The following is a 13663-nucleotide window of genomic DNA, read 5'->3' on the forward strand; positions in this document are numbered from 1 at the left end:
CACTGTCACCTTTACATCCTCTTCTGAGCCTTTTTCTCTCCCCATATTCAGCTATGGACTCTGCTGTCTCTGATCTAACTCCATCTCCTGATAAAGGTCTTTCCCACATACTATTACAGAACATTTATGAATTTTGACAGTTTTGATGTAAGCATACTCATCAGGATTCTTGACTACAAATGCTGAAATGCCTCATGCCTATCACCAATCTGTTGCTTTTACAAGTTTAATTTTGGTATTAGGGACTGATTGTGGAACCATGTTGATACAAGATCTTCAACCCAGCCATACATCATATAAACCACTATAGGTGGTGTCAAGCTCCCATGATTCTTAGTAATGTTGCATAACTCTGCAGTCTATAATATTGCAAAATATTCTCTGTTTTTTCCCAAAGTACAAGTGGACTATCAGCAAGGGTCCAACTGTGTTATTCTTAATTACCTTTTTTCACTCTTGATCCTGTGGCTCTCATAATTAGTTACCTGGGGCTGCAATCCAATTTGAAGTGATGACAAGAAAGTGATCCATGAAAAAGTAATAAGTTAAATCCAATTTCAGCCTTCCTCTAATTAAATGCACATGGAACTAATGACTCAAACCCTACCATTTCAGTGATAATGGTAATTAGCAAGGTGGGAGTTACTCTCTTTTTCAACACTGTAGGTGTAAACCACTAGGTAAAAATGGCAGAAGCACTCTTAATTACAGATGTCATTTTGCCAGCAATTTAAACATTTCTGACCAGAGAAGTATGTTTCATTTGTTTTCTTCTTTTATGATCTTTGTAATAAATACAAAGGTATGTTTAGAGCCGGACAATGGTATAAATACCAATCTGTTTTCATGAATTTACTTGAAAATAACCTAGTTTTATAGATATGAAAATAGATATACAAAAGTGAATTGTAAATGTCCAGCTGCTATACACGCATGCACAGAGAAACACCTCTCCCTCTCTCTCTCTCTCTCTCTCTCTCTCTCTCTCTCTGTGTCTGTCTGTGTGTGTGTGTGTGTTCCAATCACCACAATACCAATTTCATTTTAAAGCTGGGTCTTCTATTGAGGCTCTTTATAATTTGTGGATATTATGATGCTCCTAGAATTTTGTAGGTTGGCTGGTCCTCATAGCTTGATGCCAATAGTAATGTGGAAGACTGAGAGTTATTTACATCAAACAAGATTACATCAGTCTGTCTGTGCAAGTTACTCATCAGGGGAAAGCTCCTGCAGTGAAGGAAACAAGTACAAAGCACTCATTCATGCAGGAACTCAACAGGCAGCTTCTTGTGAGAGCAGATAAAACAGGTGTGATTTGCCTTAACAATGCCTGCTACAATAATTTATTTATTTGTTAACTTTGTCTGCCACCCACTCAATGGCTCAAGGTGTGGCAAAAATTCTTCTTCAGAAGTTAACACCTATCCTTAGAATATGACTCATACCAAAACTAGTAGCAGCGCCCAGAATGAGCGGTTCCATAGATGTTAAACCCTATTAGCATGTCTTTTTCAATGTCATCATCATTCATTTTTAAGTCCATAATTTCCATCTGTTTCTTTCTTCCATCTCTGCTTTTTAATTCCACCAATAAGTCAGTGATAAAAATGCTTCTTCTAATGCAGACCAGAATTCTGTTAGCCAATCTAGCAGCCATTCTCAGATTGCTGACGCATGTTCAGCATGGTGTTATTGACCGTGCCCAAGACCCCTTAAGATAAAGAGTATTTCCGAACAATTAATCCCCCATCTTATATATTTCTCCCAATTTTTTCTCCCTCAATCTAACAATTATTTTTATTTTTTTTTCTCTTGAGAGACATCTTGTTCCTCTCAGCCCACTTTTTCAACTCTTCCATTTTAGGTTGCAATCTTGTTTTGTTATTCTCGGTGTTGACTTCCCAATTTAGTCTAATCCACAAACTGATAAGCAATCCAATCCTGTTATCTAGATTAATATGAAAACTATTGATGAATTTTGGTCCCAAGGTAAAATTATTGCAGGACCTTGCTGATAACTATTTTCCAAATTGTTAGTCAGCCCGTTGTGGACCCACACCTGACAAAAAGATGATCAGACTGGTATATCTAGCAGCTGACGGAAAAACACCTATATGGAACTGGATTCATCTTTCGGACAGGAAGGAAAAAAAAGATCCCACTGTTACTTTGTCCTGGGATTTCTGAAGTAAAGGGAAAGGATAGTATTTACATGAGCAAAAAGAACCAATTACCACTCAAGAAAAATAACAATAAAAAAGAGGATTACTAGTGCATTCCCATTCATAATTCAAAGTATTCATCTGTATCCGGTTGATTTTGAAGTGTTACCAATATCCATATGAATCTGCTTTTACTTTAAGATGACAGCTCAGTGCTTACTAGTAACTGATTGCAATGTTTTTAAAAATGGGAGCAACAACATATTTGAAAGCATTTTGTAATGTTTTCATTTATTAATATATTGTTTTGATTTTTAAAAGTGATTAAACTGATTTCTCAAGGCAATTCAATGATTTTTTTTCCACCTGGTCCCATTCCCCAGCAGCATTCTTCAACTACATTACACTGTTAGCCATTTTTTAAAGACTAGGTTTGAAGTACAATTTTGGTTTTCCGCAGTAAATTTTTTTTCTTTGTGTGGCTGGAGTTATTGCAGGAAATGTATAAGTATCCAAATAATCTGTTTCTAAATTTCCAGTACATACAACCATAGGATGTGGCAGATATAATTCCCAATCACTTGGTCTTTTTCTTGATTTTTTTTTACAAATTTTATTGATTTTCTAATATTACATTCACATATTTGAAAAGCAACGTGGTGGCTGGGTAGTAGTAATTCAATTACATACAGATATCATTAGTACACATTTCAAATCGTACCATAAACATTTCCTCTCTTTTTCCCTTCATATATACTGTCTATTTGTAAATTTAAAGACAAGTTTTATCCTATCAATCACATAGAAAATAACTTGCTTATATATATCCAGTTTTTAGTTTACACATATTCTAATTGTTTTAACAATCTTTTAGACAATCAATGACCTTTTTTTTCAATTTTAATTTCCACTAACATTTAGATTTAACATTTGATATTTACAGTATCATTCCCAATATTTTTAATATACTCCCTATTCATCTATCACCATTCGTCACAAAATCTAATATTCAAAATACACATCCCGTTGACTTAACCTCTCACCCTCTATGTCAGGGGTGTCAAACTCAATTTCATTGAGGGCTGCATCAGCATTGCGGTTGCCCTCAGGGGGCCGGGTGGGTATGGCCAGGGTGGGCATGGCCTACTGGGTGGGCGTGGCTAGAGTGCATATGGCCTACTGGGTGGGCGTGGCCAGCTCTACATCGTTCGCATCAAGGGGGCCTATGGGGGCCCGGGCAGGAGTGGGACAGATCTGAGGGTCTCTGGCAGAAGGAGGGTCCCTGGGCCAGGGCCAAGGCAGTGGGGGCCGTTCCCTCACTGTTTCCAGGATGGCTTCACAGGCCACATGAAACCACTTCGCGGGCCGGATCTGGCCCCCGGGCCTTGTGTTTGACATGTCTGCTCTGTGTCAACAAATTAAAGATAAAATATGATATCTTTCTTTTTTGCTAGTTTTCAGATTTTTTTAAGTAGTAATCAAAATGTCTTTTTATTTCAATATTTAATACTTCCTCTCTTCCTCTTTGTATCTGCTATCTCTTACTTAAACTGATATTTTTTGTTTTTAACATTCCATATAAACCTATTTATTACTTTCAACAATAATTTTTTAGCTTATCTACATTATTCACCTTTACGTGACCTTTATGCACAAATCAATATTCAGATTAGCTATTAGTATTTATACTGCTAAATTTTAATGACCATTTTTTAATCTCAGTTCATAACAATGTCGTGTTCAACATACACATCTTATCTATTTGAGTACATTCTGATTCAGATTTCAATAAGATGGTCGAAACTCCATTCTTCTTGAGTCTTATTCTGGCTTTTTTCCTTTGCCAAATCATCTTCCTTGTCCTTGTTTTTGGGTTATCAAACCAATCTCCTTATAATATCATGTATATTAATTGATATTGGCAAAATTATCTGGTCGCCATTTTTTTGAGAGGACTTGTAGGTCTAGTGGGTCGTCTCTTTATTCTTCCATATCGACGTGGTTGTTCTGAATTGTTTGTCTTCTCATCCAACTGTTCTTTCTCTAGATCCTCTAGTTCCTTCTGAGTTGTATAAGAAACCTTTTCCTTTTTCCAAGTTGTCAATGTCTTTTCTGGATTTTCAAATATCAATATTTGTTGAATAGTAGATTCTTCTGTCATCGTATTTGAATGTTTCATTTTTCTATTATATTTTGTATAGATGGTTCTTTAGTTGTGGTCAATGTTTGGGCTTTCATATCTGGGCTACCTTCTTGTTCCTTCCCATAGCTTCTTAGTATTTTGTTGGTTGTGGTAAGAATTTGGATTAGTGTTTTCAACATAGCGAGAGTTTGTTCATCTTCATCCATAAATAAATTTTGTTCCTGGTCTTCTTCCATATTGGTATTTTAAACTAAACGCTTTACACTTAGAAAATCCAAAAGAGAGATTTTTTTTTTTAGTTAGGGAACACAAAGCCTTTCACAGCTGTTGTTTTAAAGTTCTCAAGGTTATGTATCTTATCGATTTCTCTGGGCAGTCAGCCAGGCTCCTTTTAAATTTTCTCTTTGAGTCCCAAAGTTGTCTTAATCTTTTTAGTTTTTCTTTTTTTTCATAAGAAAGAATCCAGATTTCCAACAGAAGTAGACAATGCAAAATAAGAAATAAAAAATCTTTCAGTCCACATGCTTTGAGAAATAAAGTTCCAATTGGGATTCATTTACTTTTTCAATACCCCTGGGTATTTAGTCGCTGCTTTCTGGATGGAGGGCTAAAGTCCCCCTTCCTTCTCTTTCAGCTTAAGGAGGTACAGAAAGTAATTAGGGTATAAAAGAGGTAGATCTCACCCAGTCTCTTCCGCGCTGCTTTAGGAGTTGCCAGGTGGAAAATATGACTTTAGCTGTCCACAGTCTAGGGACGAGCCATAATGGCCGGTCCTTTCATCCACTGGTTTGGAGGGATCGCCAGGTCTAATGGGAGTTGAGGCTCTCCCATGATCCAGAGAGTGCCCCTCTTTGCTGGTCCCCTCTTCGGGGTGACTTTTGGCCCTTTTCAGGGCCCCACAGCAATGCGAAACTGGATGGGGAAGAGAAAGCAAGTCTCCCAGCCATCTATAGCGGCTGCGTGGGAAACCGGAAGCCCCTTTTTCTTGATTTTTTTTAGTTGCGAACCAGAAACTATAGCTTTATAGGGAAATGTCATTTAATACGTTTCCAAAAGAAATGAAAGGTTTTGAGGAAATGAATTTCAGATCTTCCCTTTCAAATATCTTGACTCTTACATTGTTTTTGAACATCTTCAATGCTTGCAGCAATGTTCTGTTCATTAATCCCCTGACTGAATTTTCTGTTTTGTTACCACAGAATTTTATCTGATAGTGAGGTAGCATCCTGATTTTCCAAAGAATTAAGAAATGGTGGTGAAGTACTTTCATTTGCTTGTGAATTTCTTTTGTAATTTTTCTAGCCACATAATCTCAACCTTTGCTTGATCATTCCATTTTTATTAAAAACATGAGGGTGATTGCCTCAATGTTCATTCCTTGGGGCCAGACCATAAACACTGAGTCTGCAAGGGTGGGGCCCTTCACAAAACACTACAGGTCATACTTTCAAGCACTGTGTTCTATCTCTTCTCTTACATCCTCTTCTCATTAAAGTTCTGGTGCTATTGGATGGTATTCCTTGTTTGTTGATAGGGCAAGAACTCTGCTTGATCCCCTTATTTGAACACTCCATGGCTCTGAATAGCACGTTCTTTCTGCTTGCTTTGTTCTCATGTTATTATTCTAGAGGGAAGGCCTGTTTGTTCCTGCCAAAACTAACTTCTGATGGCATATCTTGAGGTTCTTCCTCCCCAACAAACCTCAATGACTCCCTGCCCTTAAAAGACAATTGCAGTTGTTCAGCAGCTATCAATAAGCTCCTTGGCACTTCAGCACAATAGAATAAAATATTGACTCAAATTAGGTACAAATGCTCATTTAAAGTTTATTTTATTTGGGTTATTCTCTAACCTTTCTTTCTTCTCTAGCATTTCCTTCCACTCATATACCCTTCAAGTGCAAGATTTTTTCCTTGACTTTCGAATCAGTGGAATAAAAGTACAAGAAAAAGAAGGGGGGAAAAACCAATCCAATTCTGGGTTTTTGTGATGATGACGATGATGATGATAATGTTTGAAAAACATTGAAGGAAAATGTGATGACAACTTGACATGGGCATGGCTTAAGATGGGAACCATCAAGAAAGAAACGGAAGGCTTAATACTGACTGCTCAAGAACAAGCAGTACAAACTAATGCCATGAAAGCAAAGATACAAAAATCCACTGACCATCCAAATTGCCGACTTTGCAACGACAAAGTTGAAACTGTTTCACATCTAATATGTGAGTGCAGCAAAATCACACCAACTGATTATAAAGCTAGACATGACCGAGTTGCTAAATTAATCCACTGGGCATTGTGTAAAAAATATGACTTGCCTGTGTCCGAAAAGTCATGGGAACATACAGTGGAAAAAGTTGTTGAGAATGAGAGGGTGAAGATCTTGCGGGACTTTTGAATAAAGACAGATCACCATTTGGATCACAATACGCCAGATACCGCAGTTGTAGAGAACTAAAGCGTACAGCTGATTGATATTGCTGTAACAGGAGATGACAGAGTCAAAGAAAAAGAGCTGGGAAAAATTACAAAATATAGCGACCTGGCCATCAAAACTTCATGATTATGGATGAAATCCATTGTCATCGGGCCACTGGGAACTATGTCCAAAAACTTTGCAAAATACATCAAGAAACTGCAGCTTCCTGCAATAACTCCAGCAATGCTACAAAAAACTATGCTACTCGGAACATCTTATATTTTAAGGATGTACCTTACTAAGGTGCTGGCAGCAACCTGTGTCAACCATCAGCGCCAGTCAATTTGAATGCTCAGTTGACTGAGGTTCATGTTTAATGAATAAAATAATAATAATAATAATAATAATAATAATAATAATAATAATAATAATAATAGAGTTGGAAGGGACCTTGGGAGTCATCTAGTCCCCTGCTCAGGTAGGAAACCCTATACCATTTCAGACAAATGGCTGTCCAATCTCTTCTTAAAAACCTCCAGTGTTGGAGGATTCACGACTTCTGGTAAGCAGGTTGTTCCACTGGTCAACTGTTCTGTCAGGAAAATTCTCCTTAGTTCTAGGTTGCTTCTCTCCTTAATTAGTTTCCAACCATTGCTTCATGTCCTGCCTTCAGGTGCTTTGGAGAATAGCTCGACTCCCTTTTCTTTCTGGCAACCCCTGAGATATTGGAACACTGCTATCATGACACCGCTAATCCTTCTCTTAATTAAACTACTAGACAGATCCAATTCCAGCAACCGTTCTTTATATGTTTTAGTCCAGTCCCCTGATCATCTTTGTTGCTCTTCTTTGCACTCTTTCTAGAGTCTCAACATCTTTTTTACATCATGGTGACCAAAAGTGGATACAGTATTCCAAGTGTAGCCTTACCAAGGCATTACAAAGTGGTATTAACACTTCAAGTGTTATATTCATGTATAGTCAGCTTCATATGCTTTTAAAGATCTAAATAATGTTCATTTCTCCTATATGAGTCTTCCTCCTATTTTAAGTCATTTATTGAATTTCCTGCCTTGAGGCAGTAGGTATTGCAGATACATATGGACCAGGTGAAAATTTAAATGTCAAGAGTAATCCAAATTAAAGTAAAATAATTATTCCCACTTCTATAAGCCTTCCTTAGGAAGAATTAGTATATACATAAAGTTCATAGTTTTTATTAACTTTGTTTTTGCAGTTTTTTTGTTTCTTTATCTTTCTAATTTCTGGGTATTAAAATTAATTTTAATATTAACATTAAAATAAATTAATTCCATATGTAATAATGTATTGTGCTATTGCTCTCTGACATCAGAGGCAAATAGTTATATATTAATTACTATATATTGATTTGGATGAAAAGCAAATCATAAGAACAAGTCACCTCTTAAGAAAATACTAATACATTATATTAAATGCAATGGAACGTATTTTCAGCAACAAACAAGGTCAAGCGTATCTTCTTTACCAGAAGATATTAAAGCAAATTTTATGATGTCAGAATCAATGAAAGATATATCTATAGCCCTGATGTATATATTGCTCTGACAATTTCAGTCAGGAAGTAGAATGTTAGGAATGTGAGAAATTATCCAATTGTATGCTTGAGGTTTTGCCCATTTGCTCAATGTCCTACTGATATTAAATTAGACAGAGTGAGACCTCGCTTTTCAATATCTTTTAGTGACCATAAATTATATGCTATCTAAATGGTCCAACTTTCCTGTTCAGATGTACAGGGGGCAGGAGACTCAGAAAGTTGTGTTACATTCCCTAACAAACATATCCCAATCAAGTATAACATTTTAGTTTTCTTCCAATCTTACAAACAAACAGAATCATGGCTAGGAATTGTATCCAAGATTGACATGTAAAGATCCTAAATCATATTATAAATCTTAGGAAAAAACCACATATAACATTTAACAACAGAATATACATGTCCTGATTTTATCTCTGAAGAATGCTGTCAGCAAACATTATTACTTTGTAAGTTACTTCAGTTTTAGGTAGCCCAACTATGAATGACACTGGGGCTAGCCATACAACAATATAAAAACAGTAAATAAACAAGAACAATTCCAGACTCAGACAAAAAAAAAGGAAGAAGAGCAAATGGCAAGCCTCACACACAGAAACACACAGAGGGAGGGAGGGAGGGAAGGAGGGAGAGGGAGAGGGAGAGAGAGAGGGAGGGAGAGAGAGAGAGGGAGAGAGAGAGAGAGAAATTGAGCTTGAACAAGTGGGCTCCAGGCATTTTAGTCCTGGCCTGGAGGACAGGTTCAATTATATTTTTTTTAAAAAAAGGGCAACACTTTAAGTACATTTGCTCACAGGTGAAAATAACTACTTTGGTTTTAAGACTAAATCAAATTGAAAATTATGTCACTAATTTTAAACCAAATATGACAACAGACTATTGGCAAAGTCGAAGCAAACAGTGTTATTCACTAGATCTTACTATCTAGTAATATGAGGAAAATCTGTATTCAATTATATGATTTTTCTTAACAACTTCTCTTTCGTGGTCAGGTTTTCGTTTTTTTAAAAAAACCTTGCATCTTTATTTTGCCTCTGGGCTCCCAGGGTCTGTTATATTCAAGAGTAAGTTTAAGGATGCGAAAGCTCAAGGAGCAAGGGTGAAAAAAGAATGGGCAGTCATTTGAATCAGTGAGTGACAGGTTGGACCAGCTCTCCGTATACATTAATAAATTAGAATTTTAATTGTGTCACCGACTGCAGAAGCAGCTCTGCTACTTTAATATGTACCAACAATTGGCTATGCTATGGAATCTGTGATGTGGCCCTCACTGTTGACCTCTGAAACACAATTCCCACTCTGACTACGGAAACTGTTTGGTTTGATCCTTTCAACTTATTTGAATCCTGACAAATAAGCTCATAGCTGAAAGGTCAACACAGTCATATTTCATCCTCTGGAGCAATTCTTAAGACATCTGCACAACAAAGCACTTCTTCTAGTACCTGACATTGGGCCTTGCCAGCACACTATCTCATTAAAATGTCTCCAGTAGAAGAGTCTATTAAAAGGCAAATGGATAAGATATGGATTGGCCAAACAACGTTTTTTTTACCTGAGATTTTAGCAAAAGAGCATGGATTCAGCGTCCATAATAATGGTTTTCAACACGCATTTGCCAAGAAGCAAAACAGTTATTCTTTTCCAAATACAATAAACCAAAGGATGGAGTAATACAGGGTCAAACTTGATCTTATACCCTTGATCTTATACCTAAACAACCCTCTAAATATTTTTTTTTAATTCCATTTATATCCCGCCCTTCTCCGAAGACTCAGGGCGGCTTTACAAGCTTAGCAATAGCCTTCATTCTATGTATATGCCTGCTTATTAGGGCTTTCACACACACCCCAAGCGGCATTATTACAAAGTCAGCTTAATTGCCCCCAACAATCTGGGTCCTCATTTTACCTACCTCGGAAGGATGGAAGGCTGAGTCAACCTTGAGCCTGGTGGGATGCGAACCTGCAATAATTGCAGGCAGCTGGTGTTACTTAAGGAGGCATTAGCCCACTGCTCCACCAAGGCTCTTTTATTGGTTATTTCCTGGTTGTTAGCTGACAACCTACTCTTCCAGTTTCATCAATCATGCAATTAATAAGTGTATGGAATGTATGTGCTGAGCTTTGAATATATATTTTTGAGGAAAACAGTACTAAAAGCAATAATGCACCTTCATGTCATTTTGGTAAGAAATTTTGACTATAATCCAAAAATAGGTGAACAGAGGAGACTTCGAGGAAGGAAAGTTTCTGAATAATGTCGTACCAAGCACAGAAGATCACATTATCTAATTTTTTCCCCATAAGCCTGGGCACCTAATCTCACATGTTTTGAAGGTACTCTAGAGTGAACTGCACAGAGATTATTGGAATCTTTGTTGTTACTGGATACATCTAATATTTAGAAACAAAAGCAGCACATTTCATATAAAGAACCTGTTAGTAATACCAAAACAAACTCAATTGACTAAGCCAATTTCAACTAACATCACTCATCTTAACTCAAAAAATGCAAACCGAAACAGCAAATCTAATGCAGCTATCTTTTTTGAACCAACATAATATCATACTGGCCCATAAATTGATCTCTGACAATACGGAATTAAACAATTAAAATGCTTTCTTACAAAGACTGCTCAACAGATATTGCATATTCAACTGAAAATATGTAATTTGCACAAACATAATAAATATTCGGAAGTTTCCAAATAAAAACATCATCTCACTAGAACACTGACTTGTGTGTTTAAAATAGCAGTTCACAATGCCGTTTCAAAACAATAGTTCCTGGATTCTGGTTTCTCATATGCCCTTATTTCGAACACTCTCTATTCTCTCCAAATCTTTTATTTAAAGAACAATTAATACCCCATTTTCAGAATATCACATATCAATGGTGTATGATGGAAGGTCTTTGAGAAATTATCTCCCTTTTATGACCTTCTCAATAGGAAGCTGCCTTATTCTGATTCAGACCATATAATCATTTATTGTTTTCTATATTATCTGACAGAGACTCTTCAAGATTTCAAAGAGTGGTGATGTTCAGCTCTACATGGAAATGTAAAGAACAGAATCCTGTACCTGCCTGAATCTATCCAAGTTCTTTTCATATTCCTCACAAGTTCTTTAATTTATTGATGAAAAATTCAAGAGTATGCAGCAGTGATCCATTTCCACCACAATAATGCTATCAAACATGTTTGAGTAAAGAATATCAACAAAAGCAAAGTAGACCTTTTTTAAAAAAAAATCACCTTCCCATTATTTATTATTTGCATCCTTTTAACATATCTTATTCAAGCAAGTCAAAAGGTTTTTTGTTTTTTTAAGAAAATATTTCTTACCTGAAGGGCTGGCTGTTTGTCATTCCTCTTGGGAGACTTTAGCCCACTAACTTGTTGTTGCTGCTGTTGTTGTTGCTGCTGCTGCTGTTGCTGTAACAGAAGTTGTCTTGCTACCTGGAGAGCCTGAGGAAAAATATAAAATAAATTAGTTCCATTTAACTTAACTTATTGAAACTTAAATACTTTGGCCACCTAATGAGAACGAAGGACTCACTGCAGAAGAGCCTAATGCTGGGAAAGGTTGAGGGCAAGAGAAGAAGGGGACGACAGAGAATGAGGTGGCTGGATGGAGTCACTGAAGCAGTAGGCGTGAGCTTAAATGGACTCCAGAAGATGGTAGAAGACAGGAAGGCCTGGAGGAACATTGTCCATGGTGTCGTGATGGGTTGGACACGACTTCGCAACAAACAAAAACAACAACTTAATGAAATGCTAACAGGCCAGGCTTGGCTAAAATAGGGTGGACTTTTTTTTTTCTTCTGATAGATGACACTGGGTGAACCCAGCCAGTGTCTTATCATGTTAAATGAAGAGGCCTTCACATGAAGTCTTCATAAGTCTTTAACCAATTTTATGAATGCAGCAACTATGTTTTATTAACCTGGTTTTTGGTTTGAGATGCAATGTGAATACAGCCATTATGTACACGTCCTAAAGCAGGGGTCTTCAAACTTAGCCCTTTTATGACTTGTGGACTTCAATTCTCAGCGTGCCTGGCTGAGGAATTCTGGGACTTGAAGTCCACAAGTCATAAAAGGGCCAAGTTTGAAGAGCCCTGTCTTAAAGAGAAGCAAATCTAAGAAGCACCACAGGACTGACCCAGCAGTTACTCTCTTTTTGGAGGACAGGGGTAATCTATGGAATAAGTTGTTTTTTGTTTTTTACTTGTTTTATACTAGTGATATATAAACAATAACACTAACAAGAAAAAACAGTAGTGGTGGTCAGAAAAGAACCTACATTGTGATGATTAAAATAAATTAAACACAGCCAAAAGGAAAGAACAGTCCTAATAAAAGGGGGGGGGGGAAGAAAAGATATAATATCCATTTAATATCAACACATAATTAACCCACCAAAATTACTCAATAAAATTCCAACAGTAGTATAGCAAAGCCAAAACACCTGAATTGTAATGATGATCTCAATCAACTCTCAACGCTATTGTCCCATTGTTCAAACAATTCAGTATTATCCCAATGTACTGAAAAAAATGGAGTGGAATTTTTATAATCAGCATGGCAGTTGGCTTCTGTATATAGTCATTCTAAAATCTGATGAGAAGGATCAGTTTATGTAAAAGATAGTTGTTGGTAAGACCATTTTGTCACTGTTTCACATTATAATGAGACATCAATAGCCTCCTTTTAAAGCCATCTCAAAGAATATAAATGCAATATCTCGCAGAGAAGCAGACATTTAAAATAACAGTATCACTGCTCCTTGGCAAACTCTGGAAAAGTTCTGTTAGGCCATGTTCATACATTCCATTTCTTCCTGATCTCCAGGAAGAGATTAGGAGGTGATCTCAGGCTCATATTTTCTCACATTTACCCTTCTTGCTTTGCCCTTACTTTGTCTATCGTAAGGAGAAATAAATAAATGAACAGGAAATCCTGTATTTCTATGGACGCTGGACTCCCTTTAACATAAAAAAAAACTTTAATTCTTTTACTAGAGTTAGACCATAATTGCATATCTATGCTATTGGCTTTTGCCCGTGCTGTTAATGGGGCTATTGGCCTTGTTATTTCAAATAACCTCATATTCATTTACATATTTAAGTAAAGTCTGTTAAACAGTGACTTCGGTTGTTCAGTATTCGATCCAGTCTTCGGCTGTTATGAAAACAGCAGCAAACAACACAACTACTAGCTTTAAAATTCAAACAAGAACTGGAATGCTATACATTCAAGGTCCCTGTGCTTGTTTCAAGGGGGATAATGCATCCCCATGTAATAAATCAGCAATAGCTGGATCTAAGAAACAGTGGCAAGGGAAACTATAA

General features: G+C 36.7%; 1 protein-coding gene across 19 annotated transcripts in view; it reads right to left on the reverse strand.

Moving 5' to 3' along the window:
• Positions 1 to 13663, reverse strand: part of FOXP1 (forkhead box P1) — a 666401-nt gene that overhangs the window by 163894 nt on the left and 488844 nt on the right. For all 19 annotated transcript variants that reach the window (XM_083354300.1, XM_083354292.1, XM_083354290.1 and 16 more), the window contains one exon: positions 11656 to 11778. In XM_083354300.1, the coding sequence (XP_083210426.1) occupies positions 11656 to 11778 (123 nt within the window). The remainder of the gene's footprint in view (positions 1 to 11655; positions 11779 to 13663) is intronic.

The sequence above is a fragment of the Vipera ursinii genome (assembly GCF_947247035.1).
Source record: "Vipera ursinii genome assembly, chromosome: 2".
Classification (NCBI taxonomy): domain Eukaryota; kingdom Metazoa; phylum Chordata; class Lepidosauria; order Squamata; family Viperidae; genus Vipera; species Vipera ursinii.